The following is a 19,407-nucleotide window of genomic DNA, read 5'->3' as shown; positions in this document are numbered from 1 at the left end:
CCCGCTGTGACCTCTCTCGGCCCCGCCCACATCACGTGCTCCTCCCCCGGTTGGCCCCTCCTCCTGGCTAGAGGTGGTTTGCTAGTTAGCTGGGCGTGGCTTGGGGGCCAGCCTCTCTCTGATTGGACACGGCGCAGCGGCACAGGCCCCGCCCCTGGCCCTTGGACTGTCCGGCGCGGCCGGGTGTCGGGGAGAAGCTGAGGATGGCGGAGCGGAGGGTGTCCCGCTGGTACTTCGGGGGCCTGGCGTCCTGCGGGGCGGCCTGCTGCACTCACCCGCTGGACCTGCTGAAGGTGAGCGCGGGCCGTGCTGCAGGGAGACACCTGCTGAGCATGTGTGGGGCTGGGGTACATGTATGTAGCATGTATACTGCACAGGGCTGCTAGTGTGATGGTACATACATCATATGCACATACTACATGTGCTGGCTAGGTATGTCATACGTGTACATGTTAGATCTGTAGTGTATATGGCCATGCACATATATAGACCTGGCCAGCAGCTGTCACATATGTTCTAGATGGATATTAATGTATCTCCTATATACATGTGCACAGAGTGGTCATATATGTCACATGTATGACCGCTGTGCTGCTGATAACTCTGACATGTTACCGGCGGCTCTCACTAATGTAAATGAATGGAGGGCCCTGAGGGGGCTGTGACTACTGGTGGCCGCTGAGACACCCCATTCATTTACTCAAGTGACCGGGCGAGAGGGCGACCTGTGGTCATGTGACGGGAGTCTGCGCCAAAGTCACCCCGTAGTACCTAGTCTAACTGTACAACATACATGTACTACTACTACATGTATGACCAATCCTCCAAGTACGCAGCTGAGAGATGCTCTGATTCTATTATATACATTGTATACTACGCTATATACTATATAACATTATACACTACTATATATTGCACTGTATATACTGTATGTACATTACTATTTATACCATATACCTCCCTACTGCTGCCATGTATAGCCTCCATCCTATACGGTGCTCTGTACAGTTGCACACGCTGTCTCCTCTGTGTAGTATGTAGATAGAGCACATGTCACGCCTGCTGTCTGTAGTGATGTGCAGGGTCATGTTATACTCATTACTGCGTGTAATATGTGAGCAGATGCTTATTAAGCCGTGTAATAGAGGGCAGTGTGCATGCAGGATGTAATGTCCGGGGTCTGGGACATGTCTGTGCACCGCAATGAATGAATGTCATGTATACAGCCATATGTGTGCATGTGACATGTATAGAGCAGCCATATGTGTGCATGTGACGTGTATATAGCAACCATATGTGTGCACGTGATGTGTATACAGCAGCCATATGTGCCTGCAGGGATTATTTTTGTGTATTGCACCTGCTATACAGCAGAGTTGTTTTGTTCAGATGTAGCAGAGCTGAGTTTGGCGCGGCGCCTTCTCTGTGGTTTCCCGAAGGACTTAATGGAGTCTGTAAAAAAATTCCCCGAGGGAAGGAAATGATCTAAAAACAACAAACAGTCACTTACCCATGAAATTGCTTCCAATCTTACGGCGATGGCGTCATATACATCAGTCACATGACTACGCGCACAGCCGAGGCCAGTGATTGGTTGTCATATGTGTGATATCATTGCAGCAAATGAAGGGGGATAGAATGGGTAAGGCTGCAAGAATCCGCACCGTGGGGGGTAATAACCAAAATTCCAGTAAACTTTCTTCCCAAAACAGCGCTACACTTGTCCTCAGGCTGTGTGTGGTATTACACATTAGTCTCATTCATTTCAGGAGCTGAACTGCAGAACCAGAGACAAGCTACATTCAGGGGTGGCGCTATTTCTTGAAGAAAGTCCCCAATCCCCCAACAACTCCCGGTTGCAATGTCTTATCTCAGCCGTGGTACTCGGAAGAAACAATCGCACATTAAGCTCTGCTACATCTATAGATGATGCAACATTGAAGTGCAGGCTATAAGAGAGCTGTGTAGCAGGGTGGAGTGTGTCTGCAAGCATGCACATGAATAGTAGGGTTGTGTGTTCTTAGCAGAAACAATCACACATTGAGCTCTGCTACATCTGTGGATAACACAACTTAATGCATCAGTTATAAGGAGGCTGTGTTGTAGGGTAGATTGTGTGTATGTCTGCAAGAGTAGCAGAGTCATGTGTGTGCACAGATATAGCAGGGTGGTGTATGTGTCTGCAAGGATAGCAGTCGTGTGTGTACAGCCAGGTATAGCAGGGTCATGTGTGCAGGAGTAGCAGAGTCGTATTTGTGTGTGCATAGGATTAGCAGTGTTGTGTGTACATGCAGGAATAGTAGGGGGTGTGTGCACAGAAATAGCAGAGTTGTGTGTGTGTGTGTGCAGCCAGGTATAGCAGGGTCATGTGTGTATATGTGCAGGAGTAGCAGAGTCGTATTTGTGTGTGCATAGGAGTAGCAGTGTTGTGTGTGCGTGTAGCTAAATGGCAGAGTCGGGTATGTGTTTGCAGGAATAGCCGAGTTGTGTATGTGCACGCATCCATAGCATAGTTGTATGTGTCTGCTATTCCTGCATGCACACATGCAACACCGCCACTGTTCTTGCAAAGTTGTGTGTGCCCTGGAATAGCAGAGTTGTGTGTGTGTAAATACTTTGTGCTGTATCATTGTGATTCTGCGGTATCTGCAGTCACTCCTCCGGATAGATGGCGGTTTTATAAGTGCCCGTTGCTGTATATGGCGCGCTGCCCATCGCCTATCGCATTGATTATCTCCTACTCCTGTTTTTCTCACCTCTGCCCCACCCCCCTCGCCATCTCCTGTCATGGCTTCATATCACTTTATGGCGGGTGTGTAGCAGCGCTGCTTGTGTAATGTCGGAGGAGTTCTGCTCCGGAGTCCTCGTGTGACCTTTGAGCTGTTCTGCTAGTAGTAAGTCGTAGTCGCTGACTGTCATGTGACCGCCTTCGCCTTTACTTCTACTTCTAGGTCCATCTGCAGACTCAGCAGGAGGTGAAGATGAGGATGACGGGTATGGCCGTCACCGTGATCCGAAATGATGGTGTCCTTGCCCTGTACAACGGCCTGAGCGCGTCGCTGTTCAGACAGGTGAGAGGTTATGGCGAGCTCAGGTCTAGGTCGTATCTGCGCTGCACACTACATCATTACTGCTGTGCACTAACATGCTATCCACCAATGTGATTTATGGGCTATCCATTATCACGGACCCATTCATTTCAGTGGCGGTGTTTTTTACGTATCCATATGGGGGCGCTAGGACCGAGGACGTGGAGCCATTTTTGTGGCTTGGTCCATGGAAAACATGGACGACACACGGATGCCCGCCACATGCTGTCCATTCTGTTTTCAGGGTCATATGGACCATACCATTGTGTGTGTGTGGCCTTAAAGGGGTCATCCAGGATTTAGTGCAAACTTGGGGATGACTGCGGGTGCCTACATGTCCCCTGTAGTGGGCGCTACAGGAGATTTGCACACATACTCAGCACGTCATTATTCATCCCGTGGAATCGGAGAGGATCACATGATCACGGAGACCAATCAGTGGCCGTAGCGTTTGCAGGGGGGGCGACCACCGAGGGCACTGATTGGTCTCAGTGATCATGTGATCCTTTCCGCTTCCACAGGAGGGAATGGGGATCGGATAATGACGTGATGGGGATAGGTGAGTGTGTGCAAATCTCCGGCAGCGGCCACTACAGGAGACATGTGGCATTACAAGATGTCCACACAATATACAGTACACAGTCACCCTAATTTTTCTGGGTACTGTAGTCCACCCGATTCATGTATATTAACTGCCATTGAACCCGCTCGCACCTGACACTGTCCCTCCGGTGCCTGTTTGAGTCCCCAGTATCCCATGTACGGTCTGACTAGTCACATGTAAGGGACGGGGCTATGGTCACGCTGTGTGCGGCCGGGCTCCTATTGATGCTTCCTGTTATCTTGTTTGCCCTGGCGGCCGCTGCTTGACTGCATTTCGGTTTCCTGTCCATTAACCCTTAATGATTTCCCGTGGATTTCTATTTTCCAAGTGCGAAGCCCGATAATCATCAGTGTAAAAACCTCATTTACCACTTCCGTGCCTGGGTGTACCGTACCGCACGTTACCCCAACGATAGCCCCTGCCGCACAGATCACAATGTATAAGGGGTTAAAAAACATAAAAACAAAGCTCATCATTTTATTAGGATTCTACACGACCATGACAATTTAAAGGGGACTTACATATGGGTGGTCTGTATGTGATCAGAAGGGGGTCTGGTACCCGGGAAGAGGCTGCGGCCTGATCTCTGTGCCGATGGTGTCCCGTTCGTCTGTCACGTGATACAGCCGCAGCTCCCATTGACTAAGTATAGGCCATTAAAAAAAAAAAATTGTGGACAACCCCTTTAAGGAATAGGTCATTAAGGGGTTAATGAGGCCCCCCAGGACAGAAGGTTTAACGTAGTGTATGATCATCCTCGGAGCAGCGGGTACGCCCCTGTGATCACCTCTCCCGCTCCCTCTTTGCCCCTACAGATTACATACTCCCTCACCCGCTTTGCCATCTATGAGACTGTGAGAGACCGACTGGCGCAGGATAACAAGGGCCCGCTCCCGTTCTACCAGAAGGTGCTGCTGGGGGCATTTGGGGGTAAGTCCATTCACTGTTATGTGTGGCGTGAATTATTATTTTTCTGTCCATGATTATAGAGGCGGCCATCTTGCCTGAGCTTTTCTTCTGCTCTGTTAACCACATTTAGCGTTACGCTTTACGGCATAGACATAGGCGGCAATAGTCTGGAGCTGACTCCTTCAGGTCTAAGGGGGAGTCTCCATATGTTCTGTGCAGGGAGGGGGAGGAGATAAGACGTGACGTCATCTGTTGTCAGTAATGATGGCTCAGTGGTGTTATCTATAGAGGTGTTATCTTCTATTATTATCCTGTCTGCGATGTTAATGAGGTTAGTGCTATAAAAAAAAAAACCTTCATAATTGGTAAGAGTCAATCTATTATTATGCTTAGTGGCCAGGGTGAAAATTGCATACCCATCCCCGCACTATTCTCCTGTGGCTATGACTTCTTATACCGCACTCGTAGGATTCTGATCGTTATTATAAGAGATTACAGGACACGTATGAACTCCTTGACACGTAGAAGGGATGACTATTAGTAATACTGATACTAATCCGGCACTAGAGCAGCTGAGATCCCATATAATTGTCCAGGATATCCTACATGGCCACCATTATGTACTGTCCCTATGGGATCAAGGATTACTAAGGGGGAAGGAGCTTATTAAGAGACTATAGTGAGTATAGGGACTACAGCGACACTCAGTATGGTAATGGTCCTGTCCTTATTCTGTCCAGAGCAGTCGGATGACGCTGACACGTTTCTGTGCTTTGTCTGCCTTGTAGAGCTGTAAGTATAAGCACTAGAGTACGAGCCGCACAACTCATCTGTGGGTTGTGGGTGATCTGGGGCGGGTGGTCACCATCATCAATGGGGCGAGTGGTCACCGCCATCACTGGGGCAGGTCACGCCATCACTTGGGTGGGTGGTCACCGCCATCTCTGGGGTCAGTGGTCACCGCCATCACTGGGGCAGGTCACCGCCATCACTTGGGTGGGTGGTCACCGCCATCTCTGGGGTCAGTGGTCACCGCCATCACTTGGGTGGGTGGTCACCGCCATCTCTGGGGTCAGTGGTCACTGCTATCACTGGGGCAGATCACCAGCATCTCTGGGGCGGGTCACCTCTAATAGTATAGCATATTATTTATCAGTGTCTGCTCCTGATATAAACCTATTATCTATAGCAGAGGTAAGGGGACCTTCGACCCTCCAGCTGCTGTGAAACTACAACTCCCAGCATGCTCCATTCACTTCCATGGGAGTTCCAAGAACAGCAGAGCAAGTATGCCTGCTGGGAGTTGTGGTTTTACAACAGCTGGAGAGGCGTATGTTCCCTACTATGATCTGTCGTATTCCTGAGAGCGGGTTGCGGATTTCAGTATGGCGGTGCGTTGTCCTCTCATCCTATCACGCTGCGCTCTTACTCGCGTAGACATTACCCTGGGTAGCTACTCACATCTTGTCCCCCATTATTTACACTGCTGGCTGTATGGCTGACTGCACTGGCTGAGAGCTGTTATGTTTAACCAGATGTATGACCGTGACCGGGGCTCTGTAAGGTTATACAGTCACGCCCGTCACACAACTAAATACGCTGTCCTGTGACTCCTCCACTAAGGTAAATGTTGATGCTCTGTGACCTTGAGGGTTCTGCGACTGAGACTTCAAGTTGCAAAACAATCCAACCTTGCTCAATCTTTCTGCAACTAGAAGTCACAGCCGTCTCGGGGTCCCAACGTGATGCCATTCGCTAACCTTTGGTGAAGGAGTCACAGGGCCACGTGATGATTCTTGGTTGTGTGACGTTGCTTCGTGGCCCAAGAGTGACGCACAGACAAACACAAGCGGCAAGTAAAGAGACGTATAGTATAAAATGTATAGACTGCCCCCTCTGACCAGACCATGGATATACGGGGACACCCTCCACAACTTATGTTTCACAATGCTATCTAGAATGAACAAAAAGGAAGGTCCTTATTTTTAGCCAAGTGAATCCCTTTAACAAGGACCGGCCGGGTAAGTTTGGGACACTTGGCCCAGCAGTTTACTGTTTCCAGTGCTCCTATAGAAGGCCGGTCTATGCCCAGGATAAAAAGCCGGAAGTCCGGTGAATGTCAGCGGGTTCCTCCCTGCGGCCTCTGGCACATGTGCAGCTCAGCAGGTAAGTCGGGGCAATAACTTCTGCATGTGCCGGATGTGGGGTGCAGGTGTAGTACCCCCGACTTCACTGCAGAACTGGGAGCAGACATCATACGCTGTTAATTTCTTACCCCGGGCACAGACAGGTCTTCCATATGGATATTTGGCACACCAAACCTCTGACCCATAGCGACCTTACAGTTACCTCCTTAAAGGTTAGCATCCATCTAGGTTGTTTGTAAATCTTGCAATGCAATGTGACAGTATGACTCAGCTGCGTGCAAATGTGATCGGTGCAGCGGGGTCATTATTGCGTCACCTTCCTGTTTCTGGAGGAAGATTTCACGGAACTACAAGCTCTGACTTGCAGGAATAGAATTTACCTAAAGAACAGGGGACTGGTGGGTGTAAGAGTATTAGATGGGTGCGCTTCCTCCATGCTTCATTCTTCTATATCACTCATATACAGGGGACTGGTGGTTGTAGGGCAGAGTATTAGATGGGTGCGCGCTCGCTCATGCTTCATTCTTCTATGTCACTCACATACAGGGAACTTGTTCGTGTAGGGCAGAGTATTAGATGGGTGCGCGCTCGCTCATGCTTCATTCTTCTATGTCACTCACATACAGGGAACTTGTGGTTGTAGGGCAGAGTGTTAGATGGGTGCGCGCTCGCTCATGGTTCATTCATCTATGTCACTCATATACAGGGGGCTTGTGCGTGTAGGGCAGAGTATTAGATGGGTGCGCGCTCGCTCACGGTTCATTCATCTATGTCACTCATATACAGGTTACTTGTTCGTGTAGGGCAGAGTATTAGATGGGTGTGCACTTCCTCCATGCTTCATTCTTCTATATCACTCATATACAGGTTACTTGTGCATGTAGGGCAGAGTATTAGATGGGTGCGCGCTCGCTCATGCTTCATTCATCTATGTCACTCGCATACAGGGGGCTTGTGTGTGTAGGGCAGAGTATTAGATGGGTGCGCGCTCGCTCATGGTTCATTCATCTATGTCACTCACATACAGGGGACTTGTGCGTGTAGGGCAGAGTATTAGATGGGTGCGCGCTCGCTCATGCTTCATTCATCTATGTCACTCATATACAGGGGACTGGTGGGTGTAGGGCAGAGTATTAGATGGGTGCGCGCTCGCTCATGGTTCATTCATCTATGTCACTCATATACAGGAGACTTGTGCGTGTAGGACAGAGTATTAGATGGGTGCGCGCTCGCTCATGGTTCCCTCATCTATGTCACTCATATACAGGTTACTTGTTCGTGTAGGGCAGAGTATTAGATGGGTGCGCGCTCGCTCATGGTTCCCTCATCTATGTCACTCATATACAGGGGACTGGTGCGTGTAGGGCAGAGTATTAGATGGGTGCGCGCTCGCTCATGCTTCATTTATCTATGTCACTCACATACTGGGGACTTGTGCGTGTAGGGCAGAGTATTAGATGGGTGCGCGCTCGCTCATGGTTCATTCATCTATGTCACTCATGTACAGGGGACTTGTGCGTGCAGGGCAGAGTATTAGATGGGTGCGCGCTCGCTCATGGTTCCCTCATCTATGTCACTCATATACAGGGGACTTGTAGTTGCAGGTCCATGTGTCGGCCATATTTACTGCCCCAACCACAGCACAGCTGAACCTAACATGGCAGTGTGAATCCAGCCTTATGGAAGATTTCTCTTTCCTTCTGGACTTTCGAGACCCGTCCTATTAGGCGATGGATGCCATGTTTTCTCTGGATCATGATGTCTATACCCAGAAGAGTTATTAACCCCGATCACACACCGTTCCAGACCGTAACACTGCCGCCATTGTTTGTTACAATTCTATCTTTGTGTGATTGTTCGTCATTAGCCAATTGTTGTGACGATTATTACAGGTCTATAGAATAATGATGGTATTGTCATAGAAAGTACTGGCAAAGATGGCGCGCGCTGTGTAGTAATGACTTGTCGGGTCATCTGAGGCCGTCGCTCAATGCTGCGCCCATTACCTGGTCCTTGGTCTGGGCAGGACGTCTTTTGTTCCTTCTTGTCCAAGCAGTCTCGGGACTAGAAGTGCAGGGGCTCAGTAGACCACTGCGGCCAATCACTGGTCACCATGGTCATATATTGGGAACCTGTTACGCCATTGGTATCACATAATTATAAATTGCTGCTGCATGACGCCCTAACAGCAGCAGCGATCATTTGCCGTTGATGACATGTTAGTGGAGCATACAGCAGTTTTTGAAGCCCAACAGTGGCCATTTGTTATTTAACCACCTATTAAATCTAGTATCCCTATTAGCCTCCGCTTCTACAATATACGGCATGCTCCACAATTATCTACAATCTGCGACACCATTGTATCCGAACTGGAGATTTGAAAGACAAAATCGCCTCCGTATAAAAATGGAGGAACAAGGAAGACACAGAGACCAAATCAACTATATTATCTGCCCTTCTCTAAACTGCTCAGCGCTAGACACCGTCACGTATCCAGAGCAAGTATACCACGATTTGTTATCAACGGCGAATGATCGCTGCCGCTGTTAGGGCATCATGCAGCAGCCGTTTATGCCGGCCCGATGGCTTAACATCGCAGACACCGGCACCCACCGTCAGGGTGCCGGCAATTGTGGTTTTAACCGCAACTTTTTTTGTTTTTATAGGGGGCGATTGTATTTACCTAGAACTTTCTCCTGATGAACCCAGGATAGCTTACAGTCCATGGGGGAAACGCGCTGAGAAAAGAAAGCAGGGGGACAGGAGAGCAGTTATCTTAGGCAATACAATATTATCAGGCAATGCAGGAGACTTTGTAAAGAACTAGTCACTAATTACTGATTAGTGTTAGCTGCGTCCCATTGTTATGCGTCCCATTGTTATCCCTGCGGTCCCATTGTTATACCCTTCGAAATCTCGCTCACTACCTCCCTCATCTGAGTGTCAGATCATAATGTACATGACCCGTATGCTGTGTCTTTGTTCTGACTACCTGATCCCCTATTACCCCGGGGTGGTGTGTAACTTCTTATCCACCCAGGCTATAGATCCAACATTGAGTCGAGGTGAATATCCTGCCATTAATATCCTGGGGGAATGTTCACCAACTGTTCATGACAGACACCAAACACCGCACGAGAAATCCTACAGAGTGGTCTGCCCGTGATATAGTACTGGTGTCACACGCCGCGTGTTGAGCTATTGGTGCTGTCAGTGTCCTCACCATACAAGCTTTCTTGAATGGAACTTCATTATAGGAAGACAGTAGCATATGTGAGACGACACATATATATATATATATATATATATATATATATATATACAATTGATCTAGATTGAGGTTTTAAAGGGATTCTACCATTAAAAAACTTTTTTTTCTAGGTAACACGTTGGAATAGCCTTTAGAAAGGCTATTCGTCTCCTACCTTTGGAAGTGATCTCTGCCGCGCCGTTCGTTCGAAATACCAGTTTGTTGTTCTCTCGCAGCGATGGGGGCGGGCCCCAGCTCAGGAGATGCGATGGGGGCGTCCCCATTGCTGATCGAAAACAGACTCCAGCGCCGCCTCTGTCTTCTTCTGCATCCACCTCTTCCTTCTTTGGCTTGACGTCTGACGCCTGCACAGTACACTCTGTTCGGCGAACTTCAACGAACGTACTGCGCATGCCCGTGGCCATAGTGCCGACACCGCAAGTTCGTCGAACAGAGCGTACTGCGCAGGCGTTAGACGTCAATCCGAAGAAGGAAGGGGAGGATGCAGAAGAAGACAGAGGCGACGCTGGAGTCTGTTTTCGAGCAGCAATGGGGACGCCCCCATCGCATCTCCTGAGCTGGGGCCCACCCCCTCGCTGCGAAAGAACTAATTGGCATACCGGTACAAACCAGTATTTCGAACGAACGGCGCAGCGGAGAGCACTTCCAAAGGTAGGAGACGAATAGCCTTTCTAAAGGCTATTCTGATGTGTTACCTAGAGAAAAAAAAAAGTTTTTTAATGGTAGAATCCCATTAATAGTATAGTCAATAAAAGTTGAATTTTAATCTATCAAATTATTTTTGCCACAATTGTTCCTTCCATCAGTTTCACCGTATCGATAGCCATGTGTGGCTTCTGTACGGACGTGGACGTGGTTTCCTAATATACCAGCAGTACTATGGTGGGCCTGTGTTTGGGATGACTTTTACATTCGGCCCTGGCTGTTATTGGTCTGACTAATGTACTATGGGGTCAGTCTTTCTCTCATGTGTCACAATCCAGATGCCTCATAGGTTTATATGGTTCTTAGTCGTCTTCTCTATATCAATATTCTTCTGACTCCTACTGTCTAATACGTATATAACGTCATGCTGTACGCCACAGCACCTCCGTATTAGTACTGACTGGTTGTGTACTGTTCCCAGGACCTTCCCATTAGCCGCCATCTTGTATTGTACTTCCGGCCTGTGGGACTTGTCAGTTTGTCGTATATCCAGTGTCTTATTCAGCAGCTGGATCTCTGACGGTGGTGGGAACGCTCGCGGTGGCGGCTGCTTCTGATTTTTTTTACATTTCTTCTCAATCCTTTTATGTTTTTAGGTTTTACAGGAGGATTTGTAGGGACCCCGGCTGATATGGTTAACGTCAGGTAAGTGCCTCCCATTCGTAAACAAAAAAATGTCATATATATATATCTATATATATATATATATATATCTCTATTGTCCACCCCAGTGTCTGTCTGATCTCGTGCCTTGTCCTCGTAGCTGGAAGTCCTGCGCCCCATTGACTGCTGACACCACTGATTGGTCGTCGGGGTCACGTAGCACGCAGGACTGAAACGGCGCATGGGCCTCATTTATCAAAACCTTCACATATCGGAATTTGAGGAGGTGTTGTTCCTCAAAATCCTCTCCAAAAAACATCCCTGTGGAGCCCCCATGGCGGGAGGCCGAAGCTCAGCCTTGACTTTCCGCTGTGGGATTGCACGTGTCGTTCGTCTCGTATACAATAGGGCAGATTTAATAAACTATAGCAACCAATGACTAATGAAAGCTGCGCTGTGATTGGTTGCTATGGGCAATGGCAATGGTCTTGCTTAAAGGGATCCTATCATTAAAACTCAATTTTTTTTGTCCCTAACACGTAGGAATAGCCTTAAAGGCTATTCTTCTCCTACCTTTAGTTTAGTCTTCTCCGCGCCGCCGTTCGATATAAATCCTAGTTTTCTTCTATATGCAAATGAGTTCTCTCGCAGCACTGGGGGCGGTCCTCATCGCTCAAACAGAACTGGGGGCGTCCCCAGTGCTGCGAGAGAACTCTCCAGCGCCGCCTCCATCTTCTTTTGGAACGGCCTCTCCCTGTCTTCTTCCGGCACTGGCCATTTTCATGTGGCCGGCAGGCATGCGCAGTTGGCTGCCCGAGGCCTAGAAGTTTGAAGCCAGCGCCGGAAGAAGACTCGAAGAAAGCCCGTTTCTGAAGAAGATGGAGGCGGTGCTGGAGAGTTTTCTTGCAGCATTGGACCCGCCCTTAGTGCTGTTTGAACGCTAGGGCCCGCCCCCAGTGCTGCGAGAGAACTCATTTGTATACTGACGAAACGACGGCGTGGAGAAGACCTCTAAAGGTAGGAGAAGAATAGCCTTTCTTAAGGTTATTCCTACGTGTTAGTGACAAAAAATTGAGTTTTAATGATAGGATCCCTTTAAGACCATTTTAATAAATCTGCACCGATGGGGCTAATCCAGTACAAGGCCACAGTTTTTGTTTTTTTCGGTGTTTCAGCCATGGAAACCACAGTAAGCAATATGACGCAGATCCCGATCAGTTGTGGATAGGATTTTGAGGTGGAAGACGGCCCCAAATTCCATAGTGTGAATACACTCACCGGCCACTTTATTAGGTACACCATGCTAGTAACGGGTTGGACCCCCTTTTGCCTTCAGAACTGCCTCAATTCTTCGTGGCATAGATACAACAAGGTGCTGGAAGCATTCCTCAGAGATTTTGGTCCATATTGACATGATGGCATCACACAGTTGCCGCAGATTTGTCGGCTGCACATCCATGATGCGAATCTCCCGTTCCACCACATGCCAAAGATGCTCCTCTATTGGATTGAGATCTGGTGACTGTGGAGGCCATTGGAGTACAGTGAACTCATTGTCATGTTCAAGAAACCAGTCTGAGATGATTCCAGCTTTATGACATGGCATTGCATTATCCTGCTGAAAGTAGCCATCAGATGTTGGGTACATTGTGGTCATAAAGGGATGGACATGGTCAGCAACAATACTCAGGTAGGCTTTGGCGTTGCAACGATGCTCAATTGGTACCAAGCGGCCCAAAGAGTGCCAAGAAAATATTCCCCACACCATGACACCACCACCACCAGCCTGAACCGTTACCGATACAAGGCAGGATGGATCCATGCTTTCATGTTGTTGACGCCAAATTCTGACCCTACCATCCGAATGTCGCAGCAGAAATCGAGACTCATCAGACCAGGCAACGTTTTTCCAATCTTCAATTGTCCAATTTCGATGAGCTTGTGCAAATTGTAGCCTCAGTTTCCTGTTCTTAGCTGAAAGGAGTGGCACCCGGTGTGGTCTTCTGCTGCTGTAGCCCATCTGTAGCCTCAAAGTTGGACGTACTGTGCGGTGTTCAGAGATGCTCTTCTGGCTACCTTGGGTGTAACGGGTGGCTATTTGAGTCACTGTTGCCTTTCTATCAGCTCAAACCAGTCTGGCCATTCTCCTCTGACCTCTGGCATCAACAACGCATTTCCGCCCACAGAACTGCCGCTCACTGGATGTTTTTTCTTTTTCGGACCATTCTCTGTAAACCCTAGAGATGGTTGTGCGTGAAAATCCCAGTAGATCAGCAGTTTCTGAAATACTCAGACCAGCCCTTCTGGCACCAACAACCATGCCACGTTCAAAGGCACTCAAATCACCTTTCTTCCCCATACTGATGCTCGGTTTGAACTGCAGGAGATTGTCTTGACCATGTCTACATGCCTAAATGCACTGAGTTGCCGCCATGTGATTGGCTGATTAGAAATTAAGTGTTAACGAGCAGTTGGACAGGTGTACCTAATAAAGTGGCCGGTGAGTGTATATGCTAATAGTAAGATGGTCTTTGTTACCCGCGTCAACTAGTCAGGGCATGTGCACATGATGAATTTTGGAGAGGATTTTAAGATTTTCCTCCGCCTGTTCCAAAAAAAACCCCAACTCTCTGTAATCTTTTGAAATAGATGGAATTTGCGATCAATTGTATTATAGATTTTTCTATTAACCCTTTATATCTGTATTTTTTGTTTTTTTGCCCTCAGGATGCAGAATGATATGAAGCTGCCGGCACATCTGAGACGCAAGTAAGATACAATTTGAAATCGGCAGTCCTATATGTCCCATTCGTCCTCTCTACTAGCCTCTTATGTTCCATTTTGTTTTTCTATTGGCTCCTAACCTCCGTATTTCTTCCCCTTTCGCCAGTTACGCCCACGCACTAGACGGCATGTACCGAGTCATTAAAGAAGGTAACTCCACGGTAAACATGGTGGACGTAGAACACTCCCCGCTCCGTGGATGTGTCGGATAACGTTCTGCTTTTGTTTCTTTAGAGGGGTTCCGGAAGCTTTTCTCGGGGGGCACCATGGCGTCCAGCAGAGGAGCGCTAGTAACGGTGGGACAGGTGAGGCCGCGTATGTCCGTGCAGATTATCGGAATTGTCTGAATCCTTCTTCCCTGTCTTCTTATGTCCGCCCCTTCGTCTCTCGCAGTTGGCCTGTTACGATCAAGCGAAGCAGCTTGTCCTGAACACGGGTTTCCTGTCCGACAACATTTTCACACACTTTTTGGCCAGTTCCATTGCAGTAAGTATTTTTGTTTCCTCCATGGATATTCAGTGTCTATAGACGTAGCATTCTCGGCAGGGAGGTTGTTCCCGCCTCCATCATGGCCAGATCTTCTGTGGATGTTGGCTTGCTCCAATCCGTCTGTCTCTTCTTGTCATCCCAGACGGACTGGATGATGTTGAGATCAGTGGGGGGGGCCATTTCATCGCTTCCAGGACTCCAAAGGGCAAAGGCCACACCGAATATTAATGGATTTAAGTTTTCTCTGTTCACATAATTTTAATAATATAAACTGTTAACCCTTCTATTTCTGGAAGCAGTCTTACGTTGCAGAATACACACACACCTGCCTAAAACTTTTGCACAGCCCTGTGGGTCAGCGCAAAGATGAAACCTATACTGTGTTAACATAGCAGCATCATCATCATAATAGTATTATATAATATTTATGACCTATCCTTTAAAATAGGTCATCAGTATCAGGTCGGTCTCCCAACACCCCCACTGATCAGGTGATCGAAGGTGTCACAGTGCATTGTGTAGTGGTCATGACTGGTACTGCAGCTTTCTCCCATTCACTTGGGAGCAGGAAGTGTTGTCATGAGGGCCTAGTAGATATCAAACTTTGGACGTTTAAAGGGGTTTTCCAGGATAGGTCATCCCTTGAAGGCACACAGGAACACCGCGGATTAAAGGGATCCTATCCTTCACACACTATTTTTTTCTAGGTACCACGTCGGAATAGCCTTAAGAAAGGCTATTCTTCTCCTACCTTTTGTCATCTTCTCCACACCGCCGTTCACCTACAATCCCGGTTCTTGTCGGTATGCATATTCGCTCTCTCGCAGCACTGGGGGCAGGCCCAATGCTGCAAGAGAACTCTCTCCAGCGCCGCCTCCATCTTCGTCAGGAGTGGCCTCTTCAGCCTCTTCTTCCGGCGGTGGTTTGTAACTTGTAACGAGAAAATGGCCGCTTACAATACTGTGCAAGTGGCCATTTTATCGTGACCTGTGGACATGCGCATTCTTCTCGGCCTGAGGCCTAGAAGTTACAAGCCACTGCCGGAAGAAGAGGCTGAAGAGGACGCTGCTGATGAAGATGGAGGCGACACTGGAGAGAGCTCTCTTGCAGCATTGGGGACGCCCTCAGTGCTGTCTGAGCACTGGGGCCAGCCCCCAGTGCTGCGAGAGAGCTAATTTACATACCGTCAAGAACCGGGATTCTAGGCGAACGGCGGCGCAGAGAAGACGATGAGAGGTAGGAGACGAATAGCCTTTGTTAAGGCTATTCCGACGTGGTACCTAGAAAAAATAGTGTGTGAATGATAGGATCCCTTTAACACTCAGCAATGACCCAAACATTGCGGCTTCCCCCCACACCATCATAAATTCATGTAGTATCCTCAGGATAGGTCATCCATCACTGTCTAGAAAACCTTTTTAATGTCAATGTCCATATTTGAGCTTTTCTACTTCCATAACCTGTACAAATCCGTTCACGTGATAAGAATCTAATCACCTTTTCCCCACCTAGGGCGGATGCGCTACATTCCTTTGTCAACCCTTGGACGTCCTTAAAACGCGACTGATGAATTCCAAGGGGGAGTACAGGGTAAGACCCGTGTCCATTGACAGGCCGCTAGATTATATGGCGTATTACTCGGTCGCAACCTTCTTACTATATACCCTTTGTGTTTTAGGGGGTCGTACACTGCGCGGTGGAGACGGCAAAGCTGGGACCGCTGGCCTTTTATAAGGTGATTAATCCGGGGCACTTAAAGGGAACATGTCACCATTTATTTATTTTTAAGTTGTGTTTTCTGTATGTGATTATGGGGCGGCCATCTTGCCTGAGCTTCTTCCATGGCCATAGACCGCAATATAATGGAGCCAACTTATTGAGGTCTATGGGAGAGTTTTCTAGACATGCTCTGTGCGGGGAGGGGGGAGGAGACAAGCTGTGACATCATCTATTGTTAGTAGTGATGTAATGATGGATCAGTGGTGTTATCTATAGAGGGGTTATATTGCAATCCTGTTTGGGCTGTAAATGAGGTGACTGCTGCAAAGTAATCCCTTTCAGTATTGGCTAGTGTCAGGCTCCATGAACACAGGGCTGCCTCCTTGACGTGAAGTGAAGTGAAGCTGCGTTCAGGTAGGGACTCTTGGTATCCTAGATCACCGTCCTCCATATGAGTTCGATTTCCTGGCTGGAAAATCAGACCGAATTTTCCATTCTGGATTAACCCGTGTTTATGGGGCATCAATTTTATTTAAGCTTGGTGGCCAGAGTGAAAATTGCAGCAATTACTATTTAGTTTATTTCTAAAATAATTTTAAAATCAGCAAAAATTCTTAAATCTAGTTAATATAAAATCTTAGGTAACTTTAAATTTTCTACAGTTCCACGGTTTTGTGACCGCCTCCTCTTTTTTGGTTTCAGGGTCTTGTTCCGGCCGGTATCAGACTCGTCCCTCACACTGTTTTGACCTTCGTGTTCCTGGAGCAGCTGCGGAAATATTTTGGAATCCCTGTTCCTGCGTAATATTGGGGCTTTGGGGTTTGCGACGGATCCTACCTACGCTTCATCCTGAGCAGGACACGTGGACCAGCGGTGTCCTCGGTATCGCTGCTTCTTTATGGACCGACGGGATCTGCTTCAGTGGAGTCGATCCTGAAGACTGGCACAGAACAGTCTGAAGACGTCTCCAACCAACTAGGACTTAGATGAAATCCCATGTGATCCTTAACCGTAGATCTGCTAATCTACGTGATTCCTCGCTAGATACCACTACTTAAAAAACTGTGCAGTGACCCTTCTGTGTGAACCATGGGTGACCAGAGCGTAGACCTGGTGCCAAAATTGCAGGAAGGCGCAGCGGCCTTCTAGTATGTGATGGGTCTCCCTGGATGACACGGTGTTACATCTACTCTACGGTAGCCGATAAGTTGTCGTAACGCATAACTTTTTGTTGTTGTCCAGACCTGCTGATCGGGTTCACCGGATACCTTGGCTGTTTAATTGTCTATTAATTGTTTTAATTGGAAGTCCTTGTGATTTGGTAATACGGTTAATATCGCCGGGGACGGAAACCATAGTGTTAATGAAATCAGTAAAAAGTATTTTATTGTAAGATAATAAAACTAAACGGACTGATTTATTACGGAGAGAGGGTTGTGTTATACTCGCAACTTCATCTATGGTGGTGGGTCTGAACCTACAGTACATGTGCCCAAGGGGAGAAACCCTGGGGGTCTGTGCTGTGGCTGAGAACACGTCCCCCAGCGCACGGGCTGACCTACCAGGGTATACGTGCAGCGAGTCCTTCTGTTCGTACTGCTAGAGGTGCCCATAGACTCACCGTAGAGTTAGATTCATGACTAGGGTTGAGCCGATCTTGACTTTTCAGGATCGATTTTGAAATCCGATTTCCGATCATTTTTCATTCGAACCCGATCTCGATCCCAATTCCTATCCCAATGCAAGTCAATGGGTTTTTTTTTTACTAATCGGAGATCGGATTTTAAAAACAATCCTATTCACTATACAGCATGGAATCTGACAATTGAACGCTTTAATTGTTAGAATCCACGCTGTGTAGTGATTTTTTTTTTTAATCCCTAAGTAGCCAGAAGATTTATTTTTTTTTAATCCTCTGGCTACTTAGTCCCCCCTGGTGTCCACTTACCTGCAGAGATGGCTGGTCCGGTGCCCAGTGTTCTCGTTCTTCTTCGCCTCGCTGCCCCCTGCCTTCCAGGTTAGGAGAGTGTGGGCGGGTACTGGGAGTGGAGACATCACGTCTCCCTGCCCTGTACCCGCCCACACTCTCCTAAGACACAAGCCCCGCCTTCCTAGCTCTTTAACACTAACCTGGGAGGCGGGGGCAGCGAGGCGAAGAAAAACGAGAACACCGGGCACTGGACCAGCCATCTCTGCAGGTAAGTAGCTACTAGGGATGTTAGCTAGTCTCCCATTAGAATGAATGGACGGGGTTAAGGCTGTGTGCCGGCTGCTTCCATTCATTCCTATGGAACAGCAGCGGAGCCTTCACACTCAGAATGAGCGGAGCGTATACTCAGTGTGAAGGCTAACATTGTTAGCTTTTCCCACAATGCTTGGCCAGTAGCAAAGCATTGTGGGAAATAATCACCGATCTTGATCCCACCTAAAAAGATCGTGTTCGGAATTCCAATCGCGATCGCAAAATTTTCTCGATCGCCGATCGGAATCCGATCTTTTCCGAATATGATCGCTCAACCCTCTTCATGACTTACCACTCTGTTCCCTGCACCCTATGTGCTCTGGGCGCAAGTGTTTACGTCGTGAATAATGGACCTTGCTCGCTCTCCGGACATTACTGTGTGATGGGGCCATTATACTACACATGGGGGCCACTGAGAGTCATTAAACCAGTCTCTGGAGGCACTGAGGGGGTCATTAAAGTGCATATAGGGGCCCTGATGGGGCTTTATGCTTTGTTCCCTCTTGCCTCGTCCTCTGAGTGCTGATGTCACAACAGACCCCGAGCCAAAGCGGTGAGTAATACCATAATTTCAGCTCCATGTTCCCTCCTGGACTTTACTGTGGAAGGGGTCTATTATACTGAACATGGGGCACTAAAGGGGTCTATTATACTGAACGTGGGGCACTAAAGGGGTCATTATACTGCATGTGCGAGTACAAGGTGGGGGGGTTTGGTCATTATTCTGCATATGGAGGGATCATACTGTGTGTAGGTCATTGAAGGGGCCATTATACTGCAAGTGAGCAGTATATTGTTTGGAAGTTCTGCAGTAAGGGCATTATATTGTGGTGGGGGTGTTATTC

The 19,407-nt window shown here is 48.1% G+C and overlaps 1 protein-coding gene across 1 annotated transcript; it reads left to right on the top strand.

Annotated features, from left to right (window-relative positions):
- Positions 1–155: 155 nt before the first annotated feature.
- SLC25A10 (solute carrier family 25 member 10) lies at positions 156–17,715 on the top strand. The gene is made up of 11 exons (XM_075279371.1): positions 156–293; positions 2,952–3,071; positions 4,509–4,623; positions 11,322–11,370; positions 14,056–14,097; positions 14,219–14,262; positions 14,347–14,417; positions 14,506–14,598; positions 16,114–16,191; positions 16,280–16,336; positions 17,023–17,715. Exons 1-11 carry the CDS (start codon positions 204–206, stop codon positions 17,122–17,124), a joined length of 861 nt encoding a protein of 286 aa, XP_075135472.1. The 5' UTR covers positions 156–203; the 3' UTR covers positions 17,125–17,715.
- The last annotated feature ends 1,692 nt before the right edge of the window (positions 17,716–19,407 follow it).

Source organism: Leptodactylus fuscus, chromosome 6 (genome assembly GCF_031893055.1).
Source record: "Leptodactylus fuscus isolate aLepFus1 chromosome 6, aLepFus1.hap2, whole genome shotgun sequence".
Classification (NCBI taxonomy): Eukaryota; Metazoa; Chordata; class Amphibia; order Anura; family Leptodactylidae; genus Leptodactylus; species Leptodactylus fuscus.
Note: the sequence above shows the minus strand (reverse complement) of the source record. Positions and strands in the feature narration are given on the sequence as shown.

Coding starts and splice junctions, on each gene's coding strand:
- SLC25A10 (XM_075279371.1), top strand. CDS start 204: ATGGCGGAGCGGAGGGTGTCCCGCTGGTACTTCGGGGGCCTGGCGTCC. Junction 14,098..14,218: donor CCGGCACATCTGAGACGCAA/GTAAGATACAAT, acceptor CCCTTTCGCCAG/TTACGCCCACGCACTAGACG. Junction 16,337..17,022: donor GACCGCTGGCCTTTTATAAG/GTGATTAATCCG, acceptor TTTTGGTTTCAG/GGTCTTGTTCCGGCCGGTAT.